At 41.9% G+C, this 26519-nt stretch overlaps 1 protein-coding gene across 1 annotated transcript in view; it reads right to left on the bottom strand.

Annotated features, from left to right (window-relative positions):
- The window catches only part of LOC101106781 (ATP-binding cassette sub-family C member 4-like), a 321113-nt gene that overhangs the window by 129503 nt on the left and 165091 nt on the right, over positions 1-26519 (bottom strand). The window contains exons 14-18 of the mRNA XM_042254990.2: positions 10606-10702; positions 3184-3393; positions 1830-1970; positions 1039-1076; positions 554-648 (exon numbers count right to left, since the gene is read on the bottom strand). Coding sequence (XP_042110924.1) covers positions 554-648; positions 1039-1076; positions 1830-1970; positions 3184-3393; positions 10606-10702 — 581 coding nt within the window. The remainder of the gene's footprint in view (positions 1-553; positions 649-1038; positions 1077-1829; positions 1971-3183; positions 3394-10605; positions 10703-26519) is intronic.

The raw sequence follows: 26519 nt of genomic DNA, 5'->3' as shown, positions 1-26519 counted from the left end.
TAATTTCCAGACACTGGATTTCTCCCTATTTAGCTTCTCTCTTAAGTAACTGGTGAAGCCCAAGAGATGAGCAGTGTGGCAAAGGGGAGTTTGCATACCTGCAAGGAAATAGTGCTTTGGCTTGGGGGCCCTTGCTGCCAGAGGAATTCATCTGAGTTCAATAAAAGACAAGGTTTATTCAGACAGAACTGGAAAAATTCAAATCACAGGGTGGGGATCCATTTCTAATCCCCTTGTCCATCCATATAATAAGATTTAGATACAGCAACCCATTAGAATAGACAGTAGCACATGTTTCCAGTGGCTGATTTTCTGAATGTTCAATTCTAGTTTAACTTCCAAAATCCAGTATAGAGCGAATTAAGAGTCTTCATTCACCTTCTTCTAGTAGATGTTTTAAATAATTATTCCAATTAATTAATAGAGTAAATGCAACTCAGACTCTTATTTGTTGAGGTATTTCTGAATTTCTCCTGGAAGTCTTAGTTGCGCATGCAGGCTCCTTGTAAGCACCTCAGACTCTAGTAAAATAGACCAGATGATTTGGCTTTACCTGAAAAAATTCCTAAGTACCAGTCCAGATCAAGCATCTCTGTTGTATTTCCTTTTTTATCTGCGATGATATTCAGAGTATGCTGTTCATTTGCCCTATGGAATAGGGAAGAAAAAAAATATTATGCTATAGATAGAATGTACATATATACCAGAAAAAAATTAACCTTGATTTAGGAGATGAATTTAATGCTAGATAATGGTTCCAACCTCTAAGGGCCCTATGTCTCTCTACCTTATAGAGATACCATTTGAATCACAACTTTCAGTTCTCAAAAATATCTGTGAGAAAGCTTCTGAGAGTGAGACATGGAGAGAGACCATGGGAGGGTCACAGTCCAGCAGGAACTGTCATTTTTCTTCAGGGAAACTACATGAGGGTCAGAAGAGGAGGCTGAACAACCCCACCCCTCCCCCTGACCCTGTGGGAAGGTGAAGCTCCATGTAGCCTTCACAGCACTTTGGGTCAGAGCAGGAATCACTCACCAGTTTAAAAGCCACCAATCCTGCAGGATGTAGGCAACCTGGAGCAGGAAACAACAGTCATTCACAAACTGACGTTACTGAGCCCTCACACCCCACTCACCAGGATGGGGGAAGGAAAGGTTCCAGAACAGGGAGAAGGTCCTTCCGACTCAGGTCTGTGTCAAGCCCCACATCCCAGGTGATGCGCATGTTATATTTTAATATCTCTAAAAGGCATTCTTTCTTTTTTCTAGAATCTGTCACAAACACACATCAATAAGCCTCACTTATTTTGTTACCCAAAGATAGCATATTTGAATGCAAATCCAAGTACATGTCAAAAAAAAGTAGGAGTATAAATGCTCAGGGTTTTGAAGGAAGACTCTTGACAGGTACTGTGATGGTCAGTTTTCTGTGCCAGCTTGGCCATTCCAGTCTCTGGTCATTCAATCAAACACTCCTCTAGATATTAATGTGAAGGTATTTTTTGTGGATCGTGGTTCATATCTATAATTAGTCAACTTGAGTAAAAATAACCATCAACAATGTGGTGGGCCCCATCCAGTCAGTTGAAGGCTGTAAGAGCACCACCCGAAGCTTCCCAGAGGAGGAAGAAATTCTGCCTTAAGACTGCAGCTCCTGCCTGAGGTTGCAGCCTGCAGGCCTGCTCTTCTGCTTTCAGATTCACCCAAGTAGATCCCACAGCTTCATGAGCCAGTTTTTTTAAAATAAAATTAAATAAATAGATACAGTATAAATAGTATGTGAATATCAAGCTAAGGGCACACACCAAAGCAAATTTCCTTACGTACCTGAGCTGCTATGCATACTAGAATAAGGAAAATGATGACAGACCAGTGAGCACCAGCTCTGAAGTAATTCTTGTAGGTCTTAAAACCAACTTTTCCTTCTAAACGTTTCTCCTTAGATAGTGTATCCTGTATATTCTCAGTCTTGAAGGGAAAAATGGCAGTAAAAGACAAAATTTTAAATAATGAATGACAAAACTACAAAAGTTCAACAATGCCCTAAATTGCAATTCTGTGGCAAAAACAGACACACCTCACATGCTGGTAGGAGTACAAATGGTCCATCTCCTATGGACAGGGTATGGAAATATCTAACCAAACCATATATGCATTTACTCTTGGACCCAGCCATACTACTTCTAATAATCTATTAGAAATAAGGAAATATCATTTGCACAAGGTTATTCATTGTTGTGTGGCTTTGCTTAAATTAGCAGTGCTGCGTTATGATCTAGATGTTTGGGACAGGGGTATGGGGGGAAAGGGAGTCCAAGAGGGAGGGGATATATGTATATATATAGCAGATTCATTTCATTGCACAGCAGAAAGCAACACTACATTGTAAAGCAGTTATACTCCAATTAAAAAATAAATTATATGACTAAAGAATAAAAATAGGATATCATGACTTTCGGCACACTCAAAACATATCCAATTCAAATATGAATGCAGAAGTTTGTTCCAAAATAACACACAAAATGATATGCAGTTAATGTATCCCTCTAGATGACTTGTGTCATTCAAACATAAAACATAGCTGGTCCTCAAAATACTAGTCAAACACAGTAAGCTGAGTTCACACAACAGGTTGGAGTAAGGTGAGTTTGGATAGCAGGAGGACAGCATATGATCTGAATCTACATGGTTCCTGAATTTCAGTGATTCTTGAGTGTGGAATGTGAGGGACTAATCAGTGTCTGCTGTGTGTCAGGTCCATAGCACATGTTATCTCTGGTCTATCACAAACCTTCTGACACCAAGGCAAAATATGACAATCAGTCATCTGCTGTGCCAGAACATTCTAATATGTAGGGAAAATAGCTGATTTAATGTGATCACAGCAGGATTTGATAGGAGAGGGTCTTCATAGTAAGCCTCTGGGTGTAAAAGAGAAGCTGGGAGCCATTATAAACATACACCCAGAAATTCATAGCAGTGTACCCTCTACTGATCTTGATAAGATTCATTATCCTATACCCAAAGGAGAACCCTGATCAGAGAGAAATTTAATTCTACCAATTCCATGGAATAAGGCCCTGGAAACTTATATACTTTGAGACAAAGATGTCATGAAAGGAGAAGACTGAACGGCCATCAAAAGTGGACAGACCAGGATGTTGCAGGATGAGAAACTCACATCTTGGTCTTCTGCAGCTGCATCTTTCAACAAGGCTGTGGAAGACTGTTGAGACTGAACTGAAGACTCGGAGGATGTCTGAGTCCCCATAGTAGGAGATTCAGGAACTGGAGATGGTTCAGCCTCCTCATTCTCCTTCTTTAAAAGGGAAGCAAAATCTACCCCAGATTTCAGTAACTCAGCATAAGTCCCTTTTTGCACCATTTCACCCTAAAATACAAATTTTAAACTTGAGAGGAATGTACTTGCATTAGATAATACTAATCTAATTTAAATACTAATCAAGAAAAGTTAACTGGTATTAAACTATAACTTTTTTAAGAAAATATTTTTTGGGTCTGGAATTACGGTTCACAAATCTATTTCAGTACAAGGCTTCTGTCCTCTGCCAAACCATATACTGTGTAAGGTGCAGGCAGATGTGAAAGAAATGTGTACTTATGTGTTAAAAATAGAGGCCATTGAGATAACTACTGTCGGCACTTAGGGAAGCAAAAACTACAGATGTCAGTGGAAGTATCAGTAGTTTTCTTTTTAGACAATTCAGATAAACTTAACATGACAAACAGAATTTTTTAAAACAGTCAATTGGAGAAGACATTCCAGGAAACAAACAAGATTGACACAGAGGTGGGCACAAGCACATCTGCACAGGTAAGAGTCACTCATCAAACCTTTGCTGACCGTGTCACTGTCACAGGAGCATGTGTTCAGCTGGGACAAGACCTGTAAGAAGTAGCTCTGGACAGAGAATCCATGAGCTGTGTCTTCATTGTCTTTATAACTTCCCAACAAACTCAGAAAGTTCCCAACTGAAAATTCAATATTCTTTCTGTTCAAGTCATTAAACAAGAAGGCCATGAGACTGGAGTGGTTCTAAAGCCTTGGCAGCAAACCAAAACGTAACCCAGAATCAGTGAGCTCAAATTTGAGAGGAAACCTTAAAAACAACCAATCACAAGCAGAAAACCAGGCCTCCTCAGATCAGGCAACTGCTTAAGCCACTGCCAATCTAATCAAGTTCTTTGAAAATACATGACAGTTTACTTCAGTTTCCCTTCCTCCAGTTCAGTTCAGTTCAGTCACTCAGTCATGTCTGACTCTCCGCAACCTCACCTCCCTGTCCATCATCAACTCCCGGAGTTTACCCAAACTCACGTCCTTTGAGTCAGTGATGCCATCCAACCATCACATACTCTGTTGTCACCTTCTCTTCCCACCTTCAATCTTTATCAGAATCAAGGCCTTTTCCAATGAGTCAGTTCTTCATATCAGGAGGCCAAAGTATCGGAGCTTCAGCTTCAGTATAATTCCTTCCTTCAGGACTGATTTCCTTGAGGACTGACTGGTTGGATCTCCTTGTAGTTCAAAGGACTCTCAAGAGTCTTCTCTAACATCATAGTTCAAAAGCATCAATTCTTCAGTTCTAGGCTTTCTTTATGGTCCAACTCTCACATCCATACATGACTACTGGAAAAATCGTAGCTTTGACTAGATGGACGTTTGTTGGCAAAGTAATGTCTCTGCTTTTTAAAATGCTATCTAGGTTGCTCACAGCTTTTCTTCCAAAGAGCAAGCGTATTTTAATTTCATGGGTGCAGTCACTATCTGCAGTGATTTTGGAGCCAAAGAAAATAAAGTCTGTCACTGTTTCCTTTGTTTCCCCGTCTATTTGCCATAAAGTGATGGGACTGGATGCCATGATCTTCGTTTTTTGAATGTTGAGTTTTAAGCCAGCTTTTTCACTCTCCTCTTTCACCTTCATCTAGAGACTGACTCTTTAGTTCTTCTTTGCTTTCTGCCATATGGGTGGTGTTATCTGCATATCTGAAGTTATTGATAAATCTCCTGGCAATCTTGATTCCAGCTTGTGCTTCATCCAGCCTAGTATTTCACATGATGTACTCTGCATAGAAGTTAAATATATAAGGTGACAATATAAAGTCTTCACATACTCCATTCCTCATTTGGAACCAGTCTGCTGTTCTTTGTCCAGTTCTGTTTCTTCTTCATCTGCATACAGATTTCTCAGGAGGCAGGTAAGATGGTCTGGTATTTCCGTCTCTTGAAGAATTTTCCACAGTTTGTTGTGATCTACACAAAGGCTTTAGCATAGTCAATACAGCAGAAGTTAATGTTTTTCTAGAACTCTCTTGCTTTTTCTGTGATCCAACAGATGTTGGCAATTTGATCGCTGATTCCTCTGCCTTTTCTAAATACAGTATGAACATCTGAAAGTTCTCAGTTCATGTACTGTTGAAGCCTAGCTTGGAGAATTTTGAGCATTACTTTGCTAGAGTGTGAGATAAGTGCAATTGTGTGGTAGTTTGAATATTCTTTGCATTGCCTTTCTTTGGGATTGGAATGAAAACTGACCCTTTCCAGTCCTGTGGCCACTGCTGAGTTTTACAAATTTGCTGGCATACTGAGTGCAGCACTTTCACAGCATCATCTTTCAGGATTTGAAATAGCTCACCTGGAATTCCATCACCACCACCAGCTTTGTTCATAGTAAGGCTTTCTAAGGCCCAGTTGACTTCGCACTCCAGGCTGTCTGGCTCTAGGTGAGTAATCACACCATCGTGTTATCTGGGTCATGAATATCTTTGTTATATAGTTCTTCTGTGTACTCTTGCCACCTCTTCTTAATATCTTCTGCTTCTATTCGGTACATACCATTTCTGTCATTTATTGAGCCCATCTTTGCATGAAATGTTCCCTTGGTATCTCTAATTTTCTTGAAGAGATTCCCAGTCTTCCCCATTCTATTGTTTTCCTCTGTTTCTTTGCACTGATCACTGAGGAAGGCTTTCTATCTCTCCTTGCTATTCTTTGGAACTTTCATATGTAGATGCTTTCACTATTTTCTAACCCCATGAAACAAGACACAGCTAATTCACTCAGTGGCAAACAAAATATGAGGCCAAAATTTCAGGATGCCAAACCAATCAAAGGAGGGCATCTGGTTCAGTTCAGTTCAGTTCAGTTCAGTCGCTCAGTCACGTTCGACTCTTTGCGACCCCATGAATGGCAGCACACCAGGCCTCCCTGTCCATCACCAACTCCCGGAGTTCACTCAGACTCACATCCATCGAATCGGTGATGCCATCAAGCCATCTCATCCTCTGTTGCCCCCTTCTCCTCCTGCCCCCAATTCCTCCCAGCATCAGAGTCTTTTCCAGTGAGTCATCTCTTCTCATGAGGTGGCCAAAGTACTGGAGTTTCACCTTTAGCATCATTCCTTCCAAAGAAATCCCAGGGCTGATCTCCTTCAGAACGGACTGGTTGAATCTCCTTGCAGTCCAAGGGACTCTCAAGAGTCTTCTCCAACACCATAGTTCAAAAGCATCAATTCTTCAGCGCTCAGCCTTCTTCACAGTCCAACTCACATCCATACATGACCACAGGAAAAACCATAGCCTTGACTAGACGGACATTTGTTGGCAAAGTAATGTCTCTGCTTTTGAATATGCTACCTAGATTGATCATAACTTTCCTCCCAAGGAGTAAGTGTCTTTTAATATCATGGCTGCAGTCACCATCTGCAGTGATTTTGGAGCCCCCGAAAAATAAAGTCTGACACTGTTCCTACTGTTTCCCCATCTATTTCCCATGAAGTGATCAGACCAGATGCCGTGATCTTCGTTTTCTGAATGTTGAGCTTTAAGCCAACTTTTTCACTCTCTTCTTTCACTTTCATCAAGAGGCTTTTTAGTTCCTCTTCACTTTCTGCCATAAGGGTTGTGTCATCTGCATGTCTGAGGTTATTGATATTTCTCCCGGCAATCTTGATTCCAGCTTGTGTTTCTTCCAGTCCAGCGTTTCTCATGATGTACTCTGCATAGAAGTTAAATAAGCAGGGTGACAATATACAGCCTTGACGTACTCCTTTTCCTATTTGGAAGCAGTCTCTTGTTCCATGTCCAGTTCTAAGTGTTGCTTCCTGACCTGCATACAGATTTCTCAAGAGGCAGGTCAGGTGGTCTGGTATTCTCATCTCTTTCAGAATTTTCCAGTTTATTGTGATCCACACAGTCAAAAGCTTTGGCATAGTCAATAAAGCAGAAATAGATGTTTTTCTGGAACTCTCTTGCTTTTCCATGATCCAGCGGATGTTGGCAATTTGATCTCTGGTTCCTCTGCCTTTTCTAAAACCAGCTTGAACATCAGGAAGTTCACAGTTCATGTATTGCTGAAGCATCTGGTTAGGGCAGATCATATAGAAGAAAGTGCACCATGACCCTAACTTTGACCCCTCTCATCCTATCCCCTGAGGTGGTCCCCTAGAAGAAACCCTATGAAACCTTTGGGAACCATCTGATACTGAAGAATTAGAATTTTATTCAAGATATATTGTGTCTTGTGCCACTTGAGAAACAAAATGCATACACCTTATTTAATGAAATTACCACTTTCTACTTAGTATCTGTATGCTGCACAAGGAAATTACTACTGGTACAAAGAATAATTTCACTCAGCGGCCAAGCCCTGACAATTCCAAGGGGACAAGGGGGCATGCCATCCCCCCTCTGATGTGAGAGAGGGATCAGACAAATAGAAAGGATGGACCCCAACTCATCCAGGGGTGCTCCCTAGTGGACAAATTTTTGTTCTAAAATTGAGGATGGTATTCTCAAAAGAAGCAATAAAGGGGCCCCAAAACAGCTAGGGACTGGCTAAATATGTTATTGTGCCTCTCACTATTCTGTACTCAATACTGCCAATACATACTAGTATCACCTGCTCTGTGGGTTTCCCTGGTGGCTCAGCAGGTAAAGAATCCGCCTGCAATGCAGGAGACCCTGGTTCAGTCCCTGGGTTGGGATCCAGTATCCCCTGGAGAAGGGATGGGCTACCCACTCCAGTATTCTTGGACTTCTCTGATGGCATAGATGGTAAAGAATCTGCCTGCAATGCAAAGACCTGGGTTTGATCCCTGGGATGGGAAGATTCCCTGGAGGAGGGAATGGCAACCCACTTCAGTATTCTTGCCTGGAGAATCCCCATGGACAGAGGAGTCTGGGGTCACAAAGAGGTGGACATGACTGAGTGACTAAGCACAGCACATCATCTGCTCTGCACATGAAGTTAGCTGGTCTCAAGCTTAAGAAATCTGAGCTCCACATTCCTGGAGGAGTGGAGAACAGTCTATACATGGAATTGCTTTGAGAGGTAGAGATGCTATATTTTAATAATCTTTCTTAGAGCAGAAATTCATTTGATAAGTGAGAGATTTGGCCATGGGTCTGTTGAAAGAGACAAGGGTTAACAACAGAGGTGCTGAGGCACAGACACAGACAAATCAAGGGGTGAGACATCAAACAATTACCAAGTCTGAAAAATTCTCACTAATCTCCAACCCACTCCCAATCATGTGAGGTATCGTGCACTGAATGTGTTAGTTGCTCAGTCGTGCCTGACTCCCTGTGACCCCGTGTACTGCAATCCACCAGGTTCCTCTGTCCGTGAGTTTTTCCAGGCAAGGATACCAGAGTGGGTTGCCATTTCCTTCTCCATGGTGACCCCTTAAAAAGGTGTGTTCATGCCCTAAACATGAAATCTGTGAACTGACCTTATTTGGAAGCAGGGCCTTTGCAGATGCAATTAAGCTAAGACGAGGTCACACTGGAGCAGGGTGACCCTAAATCCAATATGACTGATGTCCTTATGAGAACAGAAGAGACTCAGACAAACAAGGGATGATGGCCACGTGGTTATCAGAAGCAGAGACTACAATACTGCAGCTGGAAGCCAAAGAATACAAGGAAGGCCGGTGCACACCAGTGGCAGGAAGGAAAGATTCTCCCCTGAAGCCTTCAGGGAAGAACACAGCCCTGCCAGCACCTGGACTGGGGACTTGTAGCCTCCAGACCAGGGAGACAATAAATCTCTGTTGTTTTGAGGATAGAGAGAACAGACCTGTAGTTCCCAACAGGGAGGGAGCTGGGGAGACTTTGAGTGCGAGGTTTTGGATTAGCAGATGTAAGCATTATATATGGAATTGATAAACAACAAGGTCCTACTGTGTAGCACACAAAGGGTGCAGCATGCTTGGGGCTGGTGCATGGGGATGACCCAGAGAGATGTTGTGGGGAGAGAGGTGGGAGAGGGGTTCATGTTTGGGAACGCATGTAAGAATTAAAGATTTTAAAATTTAAAAAATAAAAAAAATAAAGAAAAAAAAAGAATAAACACTTTAAGGATTAAAAAAAAGAATTATATTCAGTATCCTATAATAAACCATAATGGAAAAGAATATTTAAAAATAAATATATGTATATGTATAACTGAATCACTTCACTATACAGCAAAAATTAATACAATCTTGTAAATCAACTATATTTCAAGAAAACAAAATAAGTTTCTGTTGTTTGAAGTCACCCAGTTTGCAGTACTTTGTTACAGCAGCTCTAGAAACTGATACTCTAGCCTGAGCCCACCCTTCTGTCTTCTCAGCTTTGCTAAGACTTCTAACTGCTTCTGCTGTCACCTCTCCAGTGACCGTCAGAGGAATCTTTTAAATCCCGCATCAGACCACATCCTCTTCTACTCTGGACCATCTGAGGCTTCCACCTCACTTCTAGGCTCACTGCCCACTGCTCAGAGACCCTTTCCCTCCACATCCCCCTGCTCACTGTCCTCAGACACGCTGGTCTTCCTGCTTTTCCTCCAACCTGCCAGGTCAGCTCCTTCCTTAATACCCCCTGCCTCAGATTCCCTCTCCCCAGTGATAGCACGGTCCCCACCTTCATGTCACTCAGACCCTGTGAGGTACCAGCTCCTCAGGGAGGCAGCCAGGATGTCACCTTCTTTGTCATATCTGTCCCCATTAGAACAGGAGCCCCATGTAGGCAGGGCCTTGTCCTCCTGCTGCACAGGCTCCCACATGTATTGGGCACATAGAGACCTGGGCAGGGAGACCAGCGACTGGCAACACCAGCAGAATGGGTGTCTCCGACCCAGGTGCTTGGCTACCCAACCTTGCTTCCTGTACTAATGGAAGACGCTCTTCAGTCAAACTGTGCATGACAATCATGTGAATACAAACAGGTCTTAGTATCTCTAATTTCCAAACAATACAATTTGACTTAAATCCTGGAAAAGGAAAACAAAAAGTTCTTAAAAACATTGCATCATTATCCTTAACAATTTCACTAGAACAGTGATGATTCAGTAGCCTTGCGGTTGTATTTCTATACACTTTAAGCTTTATGTGGCTTAGAGTATAATAGTGACATTTCTACAGGCCTTTGGATTCATCCTCAAATGTAAGAATACCACCAGCTCTGAGAAGAAGGGAGTGTACAACTGAGGGAGAAGAGGGCATTTACCATTAATCCAAGGAGAGTGACCTGTTGGGAGGGCTGGCCTTCAACACACCTGAGTGTCAGCAAGTTCCAGAGACTTCTAGAAATTACTTACCTTTTCCAATAGCAGAATCTGACTTGCATCTTTTAGGTACTGCCACTGATGAGTCACTAAGATTGTGATCTTCTCATGCAAAACTTGGCAAATACACCTACAAATGTAAAAGGTACAGTATGTAAAAACATGAATGGGGGTGCTTCCAATTGAAAACACATATTTTTAAAACATAACAAGAGAAAGATAACACAGGAGTTGAAGATCCGTCGTTTAAATATCAAATAAATAATATAAACTAAGTACCAATATAAATCAATAAATCTGACTAGTCCTCAAATTCATCAGCAGCAAACCTGAATCCAGCTCTCTTCAAATATTCTAAAAACCAGTCCAGTGAAGGAGGCACCAACAGCTAGTTGTTTTTTTTTTCTCAAAAAAATCATCAATTATTTACATGTTTCATGATGATAAACAACTGACCAATACTGAGATTCCAAAACCTGACTGAACTAAAACACTATTTCATCACTATATAGGAATGGGAGAAGAGAATCTATCTGTACATTTTGCTCAGGCAGTTTTCTAAGCGATTGTTTATGATTTATAATGTACAGAGTAACAACAACAAATTAATAGACTCTTGGTAACCTTTGCCAGAGTGCATTTTCTAGACACTTCTTCCCAAATAGCACTAGATAAAAAATGAATGCTAGTGGCCTCCATACATCTCTGCAACATTCCATCCCAATCAGGAGTTAAACTTTTCATTTGAACCGAAAACTTTCTGAATATGAAAATGAAAGAGAGTCCAAATGCCCCAAATCAGAGGAAATCATCCAACAGCTCAAGACACACAATTCTCTTAGCCAAGAGCCCCCCTACAAACTATCCAAACTTAAGTGGTTTTTTTTACACAGCAACCCCCTCAAACTCTCCCTACATCTTAAATGCAGAACCCAAGGAACTCAGCCCCAGTCTCTTCCTACAGGGTCCACAACCCCTTCATAGAAGTGAGTAGCCAGGTTCGAGGCCCCAGCGAGCATGCGCAGGGCTCCAGGCAGGTACTCTGAGTGCCCTGCACCCTCACAAAGCAAATCTCAGGAACATGGGCCAGAGCTCAGCCTGATGAGTGAGTCAGATGGAGAAGCTGGAGGCAGTAGACTGCAGCTTGGTTTCATCAGATGAGCCAATAAACCTCAGTTTCTTCATCTCAGAACAACATCAATGACAATCATGTGTTCTGAGAAGTCTAACCACCAGTCTGCTCAGTAAATGTCAGCTCCCTTCCCCACTCCTCCCTAACCGCAAGTGGTCATATGCTTTGGACTCAGAATAGAAAAACTCTGAGGGGACCCTCTGGACTCAGGGTCTGTGATCAGAAAGAAGATCCTGGGATGCAGACACACTCACCATCATTTCATTAATTCCAAACAGATTTATTGTTACCTTTTGACATGTCTTAGTTCAGCTTTTGTACCTAAGTTTCTTGACTGAGTAACCCCTTCCTTCAGTTAGTACTAAAGTTTTTCATGGAATTGTTGTCAACCAGTCCATAAGTCATGTCCAGCTCCTGTGACCCCATGGACTGCAGCACACCAGGCTTCCCTGTCCTCCACTATCTCCACAGTTTGCTCAAATTCATGTCTATTAAGTCAATGATGCTATCTAACCATCTCATCCTCTGCTTCCCCCTTCTCCTTTTGCCTTCAATTTTTCCCAGTGTCAGGGTCTTTTCCAATGAGTTGGCTCTTTGCATCAGGTGGCCAAAGGATTGGAGCTGCAGCTCCAGCATCTATCCTTTCAATGAATATTCAGAACTGATTTCCTTTAGAACTGACTTGTTTGATCTTTTTGAAGTCCAAGGGACTCTCAAGAGTCTTCTCCATGACCACAATTTGAAAGCATCAATTCTTTGGCACTCAGCCTTCCTTGTGAATCAACTCTCACATCCATGTATGACTACTGGAAAAACTATAGCTATGACAACACAGACTTTTGTCCACAAAGTGATGTCTTTTCTTTTAATACACTGTCTAGGTTTGTCATAGTTTTCCTTCCAAAGAGCAAGTGTCTTTTAATTTCATGGCTGCAGTCACTGTCCACAGTGATTTTGGAGCCCATAAAAATAAAATGTCACTGTTTCTACATTTTCCCCTTCTATCTGGCATGAAGTGGTGGGACTGGATGTCATAATCTTTGTGGGTTTTTTTTTTTATGTTGAGCTTCAAGTCAGCTTTTTCACTCTCTTCTTTCATCCTCAGGTGGCACAGTGATAAAAAATTTGCCTGTCAATGCAGGAGATAGGGGTTCAATTCCTGGGTTGGGAAGATCCCCTCTAGAAAGAAATGGGAACCCATTCCAGTATTCTTGCCTGGAAAACTCCATGGACAAAGGAGATTGGTGGGCTGCAGTCCATGGGGTTGCATGACATGGAGTCAGACATGACTGAGAATACACGTGTACACACTTTCATCCCCATCAAGAGGTTCTTTAGTTTTGCTTCACTTTCTTCCATTAAGGGTGGTATCATCTGCAAATCTGAGCTTGTTCATATTTATCCCAGCAATCTTGATTCTAGTTTGTGATTCATCCAGCCCAGCATTTTACATGATGTACTCTGCATAAAAGTAAAATAAGCAGGGTAACAATATACAGCCTTGACATACTCCTTGCCTAATTTTGAACCAGTCAGTTGTTTCATGTCCGTTTCTAACTGTTGCTTCTTATCCACATACAGGTTTCTCAGGAGACAGGTAAAGTAGTGTGGTATTCCCATTTCTTGAAGAATTTTCTACAGTTTGTTGTGATCCACACAGTTAAACACTTTAGTATAGTCAATGAAACAGAAGTGGATTATTTTTTAGATTTCCTTGCTTTCTCTATGATTCAGTGAATAATGGCAATTTGATCTCTGGTTCCTCTGCCTTTTCTAAACCCAGCCTGTACATCTGGAAGTTCTCAGTTCACATACTCCTGAAGCCTAGCTCGGAGGTATTGCTTTGCTAGCTTATGGAATGAGTCCAATTGTACAGTACTTTGAACCTTCTTGGGAATGTTCTTTGGAACCCATGAATTGTTTTTCTTTAGTTCAAAATACCTGTCAATAGTCCCCGAAGGCAGATGTTAATCAAATATGATGGGTTGCTTTATCCAAGATGGACCAACCGAAAAGTTTTAAATGTTTTATTCCTAACATTCCATCACAGATGAGGTGCTATAATTACAATGAAGTGATCAGTTGATGATTTTGAATTTCTTCCCAAATAATTTTTATCCAAATCTCTAGAAAAACTACTTTACTTTTCAAGCTTTTAAGAGTAAAGTTTTCCAAGTCATGCCATGAAAAATAATTGCTTCAGTGATGAGCTGTTTACACATTATTTCTAGATAAGAGCTGTTAACCATATAATTCCCTATATCAAAATAATCCTATATAAATGCTGTGTTAAGAGGGGACATGGCAGGTTATTGTAGAAAGGATATATGTAATGCAGAGTCCCACCTTCATTCATTCGACTGGCAGACTTTGGTTAGGCAGAGGTTCTATCCCAAGTGCTGAGGATATACCCACAGGTCAAGACAGTAAACAACACTCTGCACATGGGGAGAGGAATACACTGAACTAATATAGGAAAAATGCACTATTGGGCTGTGATGTGTACTCTCAGGGAAAAGCAAGGGGGCGCTGCTGTCTTAGATAGGGTGACATGGGAGCCCTGAGACTATCTGGGGGAAAATCCTGGAAGAAGACATAGCAGGTGCAGGGGTCCTGGGACAGAACATGCTGGGATGAGGAGCCTTCCTGCATTCACCGCTTAGGGTCGAGATTTGGGGAGGGGTGGCAGTAAGGGGGACTCATAAATAGTCAAGTGCACCCACTGAGGGCTGTGGAAAGACAGAGGGCATGGGGGCCCCCTAGAGGAGCAGGAGGGAATGGCAGCACCCATTTTCCACCTTCCTTCTGTGTGCTGGTACACTGCTCCCTGGCTCTGGGACAGAGGGACCCGTATGTACAGACAGACAGGGGTGAGAAAGGAACCCCCATAAATCCAGCACAGCCAGATACTGATTGGGTGTGGGGATGAGCTGGAAAGGTTGATGGGGCAGGCGGCAAAGAAGCCTGTTCTCTGTTTGAGTACCTGGAACTGCAACCTGAATGGGGTGGGGGGACAAGGGGGATCTATGAAGGGCTGGAACAGGAGGGTGAGCTGTGTAGAAAGCAGTGTCAGAATCTGATCAGGAAAGACCTGAAGAGCAGATGATGCAGGAGGTGGGGGGTCTGATGATGTAGAGCTGGACCAGGACACGATCCATGGCTGGACACAGGTGTCACTGTATCAGTTCACCTAAGGCCCCTCACCTTATGTAGGTGATCGAACTCACTTAGTGTAGTAAGTGTAACAACATATAAGTGTAAAACTTACGGACCTTAGTAACCTTGGATATAGATTCATGACTGAAGAAAACTGTTAATGGCTAGTAGAAATATTATTCACTCACTTTTAATACAAAATACTCCCCATTATTAAGCTTCAACACAACCACCATCTCTCATACCATAATGTTGCTGCTAAGTAATGTCCTAAGTATTGCATTCATGCTCCTTGCCCTAAGTTTCCCCAGAAAATGTGGTTCTGATGGCAAAGGACAGTCTTAATTAACAAGCTTGCTTCTATCAAGTGTATACCCAGAGTCATTACACCCAAAATGTTGAGAGGACTTTATAAACACATCCTGGGTTCAGAAAAGAACTTGGGACAGCTTTTGTGATGAGCACAGTGACACTTGACAATCAGAACTCTGTCTTCTCCCCTCCCAGTGATGCAAATATAGCAGTCAGCAGAATCTCTTCTTACACTGATGGAGAATTTGTGCAGATGCACACAAGACAGAGTGACAGACATTTGTGTGTTCAGGAATGGGTATTGAGAACAGGGAGGCTGAACTACTCATGATGCCAGGAGGGCAAGGTGGGGAATCTCTTCCACAGCACTAGAGCCATCACTGAACTCATGACAAGACACAAGGCATTTCTCTAAGGGAAAATTCATCAAGCCATGATCAGGAGAGGGTAGGAAAGGGGGTCAGACCAGAGAGCTGGAGGCCATGCCAAGTGTCAGCTGTGCTACTCTCTTACTTTGAAAGAGTCAGTACTACTGTGCATTTTTTGTGTGGCAAAATACACATAATATGAAATCTACCATTTTAACCATTTTAAGTATATAGCACAGTAACTTTAAGTACATTTACGTTGTTGTGTAACCATCATCACCACTCATCTCCAGAGCTCTTTCATCACCCCAGTACTAAACACAAGTTACACACAAACTTTGGTAGAACTCATACAATGACCCTGCTCAGTTCAGTTCAGTCACTCAGTCGTGTCCGACTCTTTGCGACCTCATGAATAGCAGCACGCCAGGCCTCCCTGTCCATCACCAACTCCCAGAGTTCACTCAAACTCATGTCCATAGAGTCGGTGATGCCATCCAGCCATCTCATCCTCTGTTGTCCCCTTCTCCTCCTGCCCCCAATCCCTCCCAGCATCAGAGTCTTTTCCAATGAGTCAACTCTTCGCATGAGGTGGCCAAAGTATTGGAGTTTCAGCTTTAGCATCAGTCCCTCCAATGAACACCTAGGACTGATCTCCTTTAGAATGGACTGGTTGGATCTCCTTGCAGTCCAAGGGACTCTCAAGAGTCTTCTCCAACACCACAGTTCAAAAGCATCAATTCTTTGGCGCTCAGCTTTCTTCACAGTCCAACTCTCACATCCATACATGACCACTGGAAAAACCATAGCCTTGACTAGACACACCTTTGTTGGCAAAGTAATGTCTCTGCTTTTTAATATGCTATCTAGGTTGACTTCCCTGGTGGCTCAGATGGTAAGGCACCTGCCTACAATACGGGAGACCCAGGCTCAATCCCTGGGTCGGGAAGATCTCCTGAAGAAGGGAATGGCAACCCACTCCAGTATTCTTGCCTCCCCCGCCAAAAAAAGGACCTCAAAGAATTGACCCTGCTAGTGAATGTGAAATACCAGCTCTTTGTATCCAGAGCTCAGAGCTATCCCCATATGTCTCTCTCTCTCTCTCTCTCTCTCTCTCTCTCTCTCTCTCTCTCTCTCACACACACACACACACACACACACACACACACTGATAACTCTGCTGAAATCTTTTTACTTTGCTAGGTAGCATGGAGAAGGCAACAGCACCCCACTCCAGCACTCTTGCCTGGAAAATCCCATGGACGGAGAAGCCTGGTAGGCTGCAGTCCATCGGGTCGCTAAGAGTCGGGCATGACTGGGCGACTTCACTTTCGTGTTTCACTTTCATGCATTGGAGAAGGAAATGGCAACCCACTCCAGTATTCTTGCCTGGAGAATCCCAGGGACAGAGGAGCCTAGTGGGCTGCTGTCTATGGAGTCGCACAGAGTCAGACATGACTGAAGCGACTTAGAAGCAGCAGCAGCAGGTAGCATGAATTGTGAGTTGTGAATGAATTCTTTCCCCTGCAAATGTACATACTGATGTCTTAACCCCCAGTACTTTAGAATTTGGTGACAGGACCTTCAAAGAGGTATGTAAGTTAAATAAGGCCATAAGGGTGGGCCAAATATAATCTGACTGCTGTCCTTAGAAGAGGAGACTAAGACATAAGGACAGAGACACAGGGGTGCACGTGGACAGAGGGAGGATCATGTGAGGACCATGCAAGAAGAATGCCATTGGAAGCCAAGCAGAGAGGTCTAAAGAGAAACCAAACTGCCTACATCTTGATCTTAGACTTTCCCAGCTTTCAAAACTATGAGAGATAAACTTCTATTATTTCTAAGCTTCCCAGGCTCTGGTCTCCTGTGAGAGCAGTCTGGATGGACACAGCCCCAGCAAACTAACACAGGACCTGAAAGCAAGAATTTCTAAATAGCTTCTTTCTGCCAAACACCCTGCCTCCTCCAGGTAAGGATGTGCCTGCTGTCCTCCTCACAGTCCTGTTTCCTCCTCCCTCCACACCTGAGCTTCTACTCATCCTTCAGGAAAAGAACTGGGTCCTCAGAGGTGGTCCTAAGATGACAGAGGAATAGGATGGGGAGACCACTTTCTCCCCCCACAAATTCATCAAAAGAACATTTGAACGCTGAGCAAATTCCACAGAACAACTTCTGAATGCTGGCAGAGGACATCAGGCACCCAGAAAGGCAGCCCATTGTCTTTGAAAGGAGGTAGGGCAAAATATAAAAGATAAAAAGGGAGGCAAAAGAGGTAGGGATGGAGATCCATCCCAGGAAGGGAGTCTTTAAAAAGAGAGAAGTTTCCAAAAACCAGGAAACACTCTCTCCGGCGGGTCTGTGGTGAGCCTTGGAATCTGAGAGGGCAAAATAACCAGGAGGAAAAATAAATAAATAATTAAAACCCACAGATCACGTGCCCAACAGCAACTCCCAGCAGAGCAGCAGCCCAGACGCTTGCATCTCCCACTAGCAAGGGGGGGGGGGGGGGGGGAGGGATAGGGAGGAGCGGGCTGCATTGCTTAGGGTAAGGACCCTCCTGAATGCCCTGAGGGCAATCTGAGGGAACTAGCTTGAGATAGCAACCTAGACTGTGGGATAGCTACCCCACGAAAAGCCCTAACCTAAGACACCGCCAGGCATGCTCACAGAATGGACTGAGCAGAGCTAGCTGGCTGTGGACTGGCCCATCCCCCGCTGGAGACAGGCAGGCGAGGGCAGCCAGAGCTGCAAGGGGGAAATCGTGGCCCCAGAGAGGCATCCTATACCAAACTGCATGCAGACTTTGTTGCTAACCAAGACTTCTTGGGATTCTGGATGGTCGAAATCTGCCGGGAGGGTCGCAGCCAGAGATCAGCTCCCCAGAAGAGATACACAGCACACCTGAAAAATGCATGCCCATTGTACACCCAGAAAACCGAGCGGCTGGGATGGGGGAGGGGATAGGCTGCAGCCTTCAACTGGGGGCAACTACACATGCCAAGCACCTGGTCACCTCAGCTGCTCAGACCTGGGACAGGTGCAAAATGCAGGCCCAACCAAATCTGCGCCTTTGTGGAGTATCCAAGAACCTGAACCTGAGCAGCTTAGACATGGGAAGTGCATGCAAACCAGGGCCTGCATCAGACAGTTCCCAGCAGAGCAACCTAGAGTCTGAGCAGTATAGACTGAAAAAGCACACACACTGTGAGTGGGGGCAAACCCAGTATGGCTGAATCACTGTGAGCACACACCAGTGATATTTGTTTGCAGTGTTCCTCCCTCCCCAAAGCATGACTGAACAAGCAAGCCTAAAAAAAAGTGACCACCACCGTGCCCCTTGTGTCAGGGCAGAAATTAGACACTGAAGAGATCAACAAACAGAAGAACCTAAAATAAACAGAGGGAACAGCTCTGGAAGTGACAGGTGCAGTAGATTAAAATCCTGTAGTTAGCACCAACTACATAGGAAGGGGCCTATAGACTTTGAGAAGTACAAGCCAGACCAAGGAACTATCTGAAAATGAACTGACCTCACACTGTCTGCAACAGCTCCAGAAAAAGTCTTAGATATGTTTTTATTATTATCATTTTTTAAATTAAAAAAAAATTTCTTTTATTTTTAAGTCATGTTACAGCTTTAATTTTCATTTTTATAACCTACTCAGTTCAGATCAGTTCAGTCGCTCACTCGTGTCCAACTCTTTGCGACCCCATGAATCACAGCATGCCAGGCCTCCCTGTTCATCACCATCTCCCGGAGTTCACTAAGACTCATGTCCGTCAGGTCCGTGATGCCATCCAGCCATCTCATGCTTGGTCGTCCCTTTCTCCTACTGCCCTCAATCCCTCCCAGCATCAGAGTCTTTTCCAATGAGTCAACTCTTCGCATGAGGTGGCCAAAGTACTGGAGTTTCAGCTTTAGCATCATTCCCTCCAAAGAGATCCCAGGGCTATCTCCTTCAGAATGGATTGGTTGGATCTCCCTGCAGTCCAAGGGACTCTCAAGAGTCTTCTCCAACACCACAGTTCAAAAGCATCAATTCTTTGGCGCTCAGCCTTCTTCGCAGTCCAACTCTCACATGCATAAATAACCACTGGAAAAACCATAGCCTTGACTAGACGGACCTCAGTCGGCAAAGTAATGTCCCTGCTTTTCAATATGCTATCTAGGCTGGTCATAACTTTTCTTCCAAGGAGTAAGCGTCTTTTAATTTCATGGCTGCGGTCACCATCTGCAGTGATTTTGGAGCCCAAAAATATAAAGTCTGACACTGTTTCCACTGTTTCCCTGTCTCTTTCCCATGAAGTGATGCGACCAGATGCCATGATCTTCGTTTTCTGAATGTTGAGCTTTAAGCCAACTTTTTCACTCTCCTCTTTCACGTTCATCAAGAGGCTTTTTAGCTCCTCTTCACTTTCTCCCATAAGGATGGTGTCATCTGCATATCTGAGGTTATTGATATTTCTCCCGGCAATCTTGATTCCAGCTTGTGTTTCTTCCAGTCCAGCGTTTCTCATGATGTACTCTGCATAGAAGTTAAATAAGCAGGGTGACAATATACAGCCTTGACGTACTCCTTTTCCTATTTGGAACCAGTCTGTTGTTCCATGTCCCGTTCTAACTGTTGCTTCCTGACCTGCATACAGGTTTCTCAAGAGGCAGGTCAGGTGGTCTGGTATTCCCATCTCTTTCAGAATTTTCCACAGTTTATTGTGATCTACATAGTCAAAGGCTTTGGCATAGCCAAGAAAGTAGAAATAGACGTTTTTCTGGAACTCTCTTGCTTTTTTGATGATACAGCGGATGTTGGCAATTTGATCTCTGGTTCCTCTGCCTTTTCTAAAACCAGCTTGATCATCAGGGAGTTCATGGTTCACGTTTTGCTGAAGCCTGGCTTGGAGAATTTTGAGCATTACTTTACTAGCATGTGAGATGAGTGCAATTGTGCGGTAGTTTGAGCATTCTTTGGCATTGCCTTTCTTTGGGATTGGAATGAAAACTGATCTTTTCCAGTCCTGTGACCACTGCTGAGTTTTCCAAATTTGTTGGCATATTGAGTGCAGCACTTTTACAGCATCATCTTTCAGGACTCGAAACAGCTCAACTGGAATTCCATCACCTCCACTAGCTTTGTTCGTAGTGATGCTTTCTAAGGCCCACTTGACTTCACATTCCAAGATGTCTGGCTCTAGATTAGTGATCACATCATCATGATTATCTGGGTCGTGAAGATCTTTTTTGTATAGTTCTTCTGTATATTCTTGCCACCTCTTCTTAATATCTTCTGCTTCTCTTAGGTCCATACCATTTCTGTCCTTTATCAAGCCCATCTTTGCATGAAATGTTCCCTTGGTATCTCTAATTATTACCTTGCAAAAAAAGATGCTATTTTTAAAGCAAACTCATATATATATATTTTACAATTTTTGTGACTTTGTTGTTTTGTGTTTTTTTTATATTGTAATTTTGAGAATCTAACATCTACTCTAGATTTTTCATCTTTGCTTTTTGGGATTTGTTATCAACTTTGTACCTTTAAGAACCCAATCTTCAGTACCCATTTTAACTTGGAAGTGAGCTCACTGGCCTGATTGCTCATCCCCCTTTTGACTCTCCTTTTTCTCCAACAGGTTGCCTCTATCTCTCCCATCCACCTTTTCTTCTCTACCCAACTCGGTGAATCTCTTTGTGTGTTCTGGGCTGTGGAGAACACTTAAGGAACTGATTACTGGCTGGATCTGTCTCTCTCCTTTTGATTCCCCCCTTCTTCCTCCTGGCCACCTCTGTCTACTTCCTCCCTCTCCTCATCTCTGTGTAACTCCATGAACATCTCTGAGGGGTCCAGATTGTAGAGAGCACATAGGGAAGTGATTGCTGGCTAGCTTGCTCTCTCCCCTTTTGATTCCCCCTCTTCTCCTCCTGGTCACATCTATCTTCTTCCTCCCTCTTCTCTTTTCCATGTAATTCTGTGTACCTCTCTGGATGTCCCTCGCTGTATAGAAACTTTTCTTCATTAACCTAGATGTTTTATCATTGGTGATGTGTAGATGGAGAAGTCTTGAGGCTACTGTAAGAATAAGACTGAAAACCAGAGGCAGGAAGCTTAAGTCCAAATCCTGAGTACACCAGAGAACTCCTGACTCCAGGGAACATTAATCAATAGGAGCTGATCAAATGCCTCCATACCTACACTGAAACCAAGAACCACCTAAGGGCCAACAAGCTCCAGAGCAAGACATACCATGCAAATTCTCCAGCAACACAGGAACATAACCCTGAGCCTCAATATACAGGCTGCCCAAAATCACACCAAACCCACTGACATCCCCAAACTCACTAATGGACACTTCATTGCACTCCAGAGAGAAGAAATCCAGCTCCACCCGCCAAAACACCTACACAAGCTTCCCTAACCAGGAAACATTGACAAGCCACCTGTACAACCCCACCCACAATGAGGAACCGCCACAATAAAGAGGAACCACCAACTGCCAAAATACAGAAAGACCACCACAAACACAGCAATATAAACAAGATGAAAAGGCAGAGAAATAACCAGCAGGAAAAGGAACAGGATAAATGCCCACCAAACCAAACAAAAGAGGAAGAGATAGGGAATCTACCTGAGAAAGAATTCTGAATAATGATAGTGAAAATGATCCAAAATCTTGAAAACAAATTGGAGTTACAGATAAACAGCCTGGAGACAAGGATTGAGAAGATGCAAGAAAGGTTTAACAATGACCTAGAAGAAATAAAAAGAGTCAATATATAATGAATAATGCAATAAATGAGATAAAAAACACTCTGGAGGCAACTAACAGTAGACTAACGGAGGCAGAAGATAGGACTAGTGAGGTAGAAGATAATATGATAGAAATAAAAGAAACAGAGAGGAAAAAAGAATTAAAAGAAATGAGGACAAGCTCAGAGACCTCTGGGACAATGTTAAATGCTCCAACATTCGAATCATAGGAGTCCCAGAAGAAGAAGACAAAAAGAAAGACCATGAGAAAATACTTGAGGAGATAATAGTTAAATATTTCCCTAAAATGGAGAAGGAAATAATCACCCAAGTCCAAGAAACCCAGAGAGTTCCAAATAAGATAAACCCAAGGCAAAATAGCCCAAGACACATATTAATCAAAATAACAAAGATCAAACACAAAGAACAAATACTAAAAGCAGCAAGGGAAAAAGAACAAATAACACATAATGGGATTCCCATAAGGATAACAGCTGATCTTTCAATAGAAACTCTTCAGGCCAGAAGGGAATGGCAGGACATACTTAAAGTGATGAAAGAAAATAACCTACAGCCCAGATTTCTGTACCCAGCAAGGATCTCACTCAAATATGAAGGAGAAATCAAGAGCTTTACAGACAAGCAAAAGCTGAGAGAATTCAGCACCACCAAACCAGCTCTCCAACAAATGCTAAAGGATCTTCTCTAGACAGGAAACTCAGAAAGGGTATATAACTCAAATCCAAAACAATAAAGTAGGCAATGGGATCATACTTATTAATATTTATCTTAAATGTAAATAGGTTGAATGTCCCAACCAAAAGACAAAGACGGGCTGAATGGATACAAAAACAAGACCCCTATATATGTTGTCTACAAGAGACCCACCTCAAAACAGGGGACACATACAGACTGAAAGTGAAGGGCTGGAAAAAGATATTCCACGCAAATAGAAACCAAAAGAAAGCAGGAGTAGCAATACTCATATCAGATAAAATAGACTTTAAAACAAAGGCTGTGAAAAGAGACAAAGAAGGACACTACAGAATGATCAAAGGATTAATCCAAGAAGAAAATATAACAATCATAAATATATATGCACCCAACATAGGAGCACCATAATATGTAAGACAAATGCTAACAAGTATGAAAGGGAAAATTAACAATAACACAATAATAGTGGGAGACTTTAATACCCCACCCACACCTATGGAACGATCAACTAAACAGAAAGTTAATAAGGAAACACAAACTTTAAATGATACAATAGACCAGTTAGACCTAATTGATATCTACAGGACATTTCACCCCAAAACAATGAATTTCACCTTTTTCTCAAGTGCACTTGGAACCTTCTCCAGGACAGATCACACCCTAGGTCATAAATCTAGCCTTGGTAATTTAAAAAAACTTGAACTCATTCCAAGAATCTTTTCTGACCACAATACAGTAAGATTGGATGTCAATTACAGGAGAAAAACTATTAAAAATTCCAACATATGGAGGCTGAACAACACGCTGCTGAATAACCAACAAATCACAGAAGAAATCAAAAAAGAAATCAACATATACATAGAAATGAATGAAAATAAAAACACAACAACCCAAAACCTGTTGGACACTGTAAAAGCAGTGCTAAGGGGAAGGGTCATAGCAATACAGGCTTACCTCAAGAAACAAGAAAAAAGTCAAATAAATAACCTAACTCTACACCTAAAGTAACTTGAAAAGGTAGAAATGAAGAGACCCAGAGTTAGTAGAAAGAAAGAAATCTTAAAATTAGAGCAGAGATAAATGCAAAAGAAACAAAAGAGACAAAGATTAATAAAACCAAAAGCTGGTTCTTTGAGAAGATAAATAAAATTCACAAACCATTAGGCAGACTCATCAAGAAGCAAAGGGAGAAAAATCAAATCAATAAAATTAAAAATGAAAATGGAGTGATCACAACAGACAACACAGAAATACAAAGGATCATAAGAGACTACTATCAGCAACTATATGCAGATAAAATGGACAACTTGGAAGAAATGGAGAAATTCTTAGAAAACTACAACTTTCCAAAACTGAACCAGGAAGAAATAGAAAATCTTAATAGACCCATCACAAGTACAGAAATTGAAACTGTAATCAGAAATCTCCCAACAAACAAAAGCCCAGGACCAGACGGCTTCACAGCTGAATTCTAACAAAAATTTAGAGAACACCTATTCTACTAAAACTCTTCCAGATAATTGCAGAGGAAGGTAAACTTCCAAACTCATTCTATGAGGCCACCATAACCCTAATACCAAAACCTGACAAAGATGACACAAAAAAAGAAAACTATAGTCCAATATCACTGATGAACATAAATGCAAAAATCCTTAATAAAATTCTAGCAAACAGAATCCAACAACATATAAAAAGATCATACATCATAACCAAGTAAGTTTTATCCCAGGGGTGCAAGGATTCTTCAATATCCGCAAATCAATCAATGTAATTCACCACATTAACAAATTGAAAAATAAAAACCATATGATTATCTCAATAGATGCAGAGAAAGCCTTTGACAAAATTCAACATCCATTTATGATTTTAAAAAAAAAAAACCCTCCAGAAAGCAGGAATAGAAGGAACATACTTCAACATAATAAAAGCTATATATGACAAACTCTCAGCAAACATTATCCTCAATGGTGAAAAATTGAAAGCATTTCCCCTAAAGTCAGGAAAAAGACGAGGGTGCCCACTCTTCCCACTACTATTCAACATAGTTTTGGAAGTTTGGGCCATAGCAATCAGAGCAGAAAAAGAAATAAAAAGAATCCAGATTGGAAAAGAAGTAAAACTCTCACTGTTGGCAGATGACATGATCCTCTACATAGAAAACCCTAAAGACTCCACCAGAAAATTACTAGAGCTAATCAATGAGTATAGTAAAGTTGCAGAATATAAGATCAACACACAGAAATTCCTTGCATTCGCATACACTTATAAGGAGAAAACAGAAAGAGAAATTAAGGAAACAATTCTATTCACCATTGCAATGAAAAGAACAAAATACTTAGGACTATATCTATCTAAAGAAACAAAAGACCTATATATAGAAAACTGTAAAACACTAGTGAAAGAAATCAAAAGGACACTAATAGATGGAGAAATATACCGTGTTCATGGATTGGAAGAATCAATATAGTGAAAATGAGTATACTATCCAAAACAATCTATAGATTCAGTGCAATCTCTATCAAGCTACCAACGGTATTTTTCAGAGAACTAGAACAAATAATTTCATAACTTGTATGGAAATACAAAAAACCTCAAATAGCCAAAGCAATCTTGAGAAAGAAGAACAGAACTGGAGGAATCAACCTGCCTGACTTCAGGCTCTACTACAAAGCCACCATCATCAAGACAGTATGGTACCGGCACAAAGACAGAAATATAGATCAATGGAACAAAATGGAAAGCCCAGAGATAAATCCACGCACCTATGGACACCTTATCTTCAACAAAGGAGGCAAGAACATACAATGGATTAAAGACAATCTCTTAAACAAGAGGTGCTGGGAAGACTGGTCAACCACTTGTACATGAATGAAACTAGAACACTTTCTAACACCATACAAAAAAAATAAACTCAAAATGGATTAAAGATCTAAACATAAGACCAGAAAATATTAAAATCCTAGAGGAAAACATAGGAAAAACACACTCCAACATGAACCACAGCAGGATCCTCTATGACCCACCTCCCAGAATATTGGAAACAAAAGCAAAAATAAACAAATGGGGCGAAATTAAAATTAAAAGCTTCTGCACAACAAAGGAAACTATAATCAAGGTAAAAAGACAGACTTCGGAATGAGAGAAGATAATAGCAAATGAAGCAACGGACAAAGAATTCATCTCAAAAATATACAAGCAACTCCTGCAGCTCAATTACAGAAAAATAAAAGACCCATTCAAAAAGTAGGCCAAAGAACTAAACAGACATTTCTCCAAAGAAGACATACGAATGGCTAACAAACACATGAAAAGATGCTCAACATCACTCATTATCAGAAAAATGCAAATCAAAACCATAGTGAGGTACCATTTCATGCCAGTCAGAATGGCGGCTATCCAAAAGTCTACAAGCAGTAAATGCTGGAGAGTGCGTCAAGAAAAGGGAACCCTCTTATACTGTTGGTGGGAATGCAAACTAGTACAGCCACTATAGAGAACAGTGTGGAGATCCCTTAA

Source organism: Ovis aries, chromosome 10, assembly GCF_016772045.2.
Source record: "Ovis aries strain OAR_USU_Benz2616 breed Rambouillet chromosome 10, ARS-UI_Ramb_v3.0, whole genome shotgun sequence".
Lineage (NCBI taxonomy): Eukaryota > Metazoa > Chordata > Mammalia > Artiodactyla > Bovidae > Ovis > Ovis aries.
Note: the sequence above shows the minus strand (reverse complement) of the source record. Positions and strands in the feature narration are given on the sequence as shown.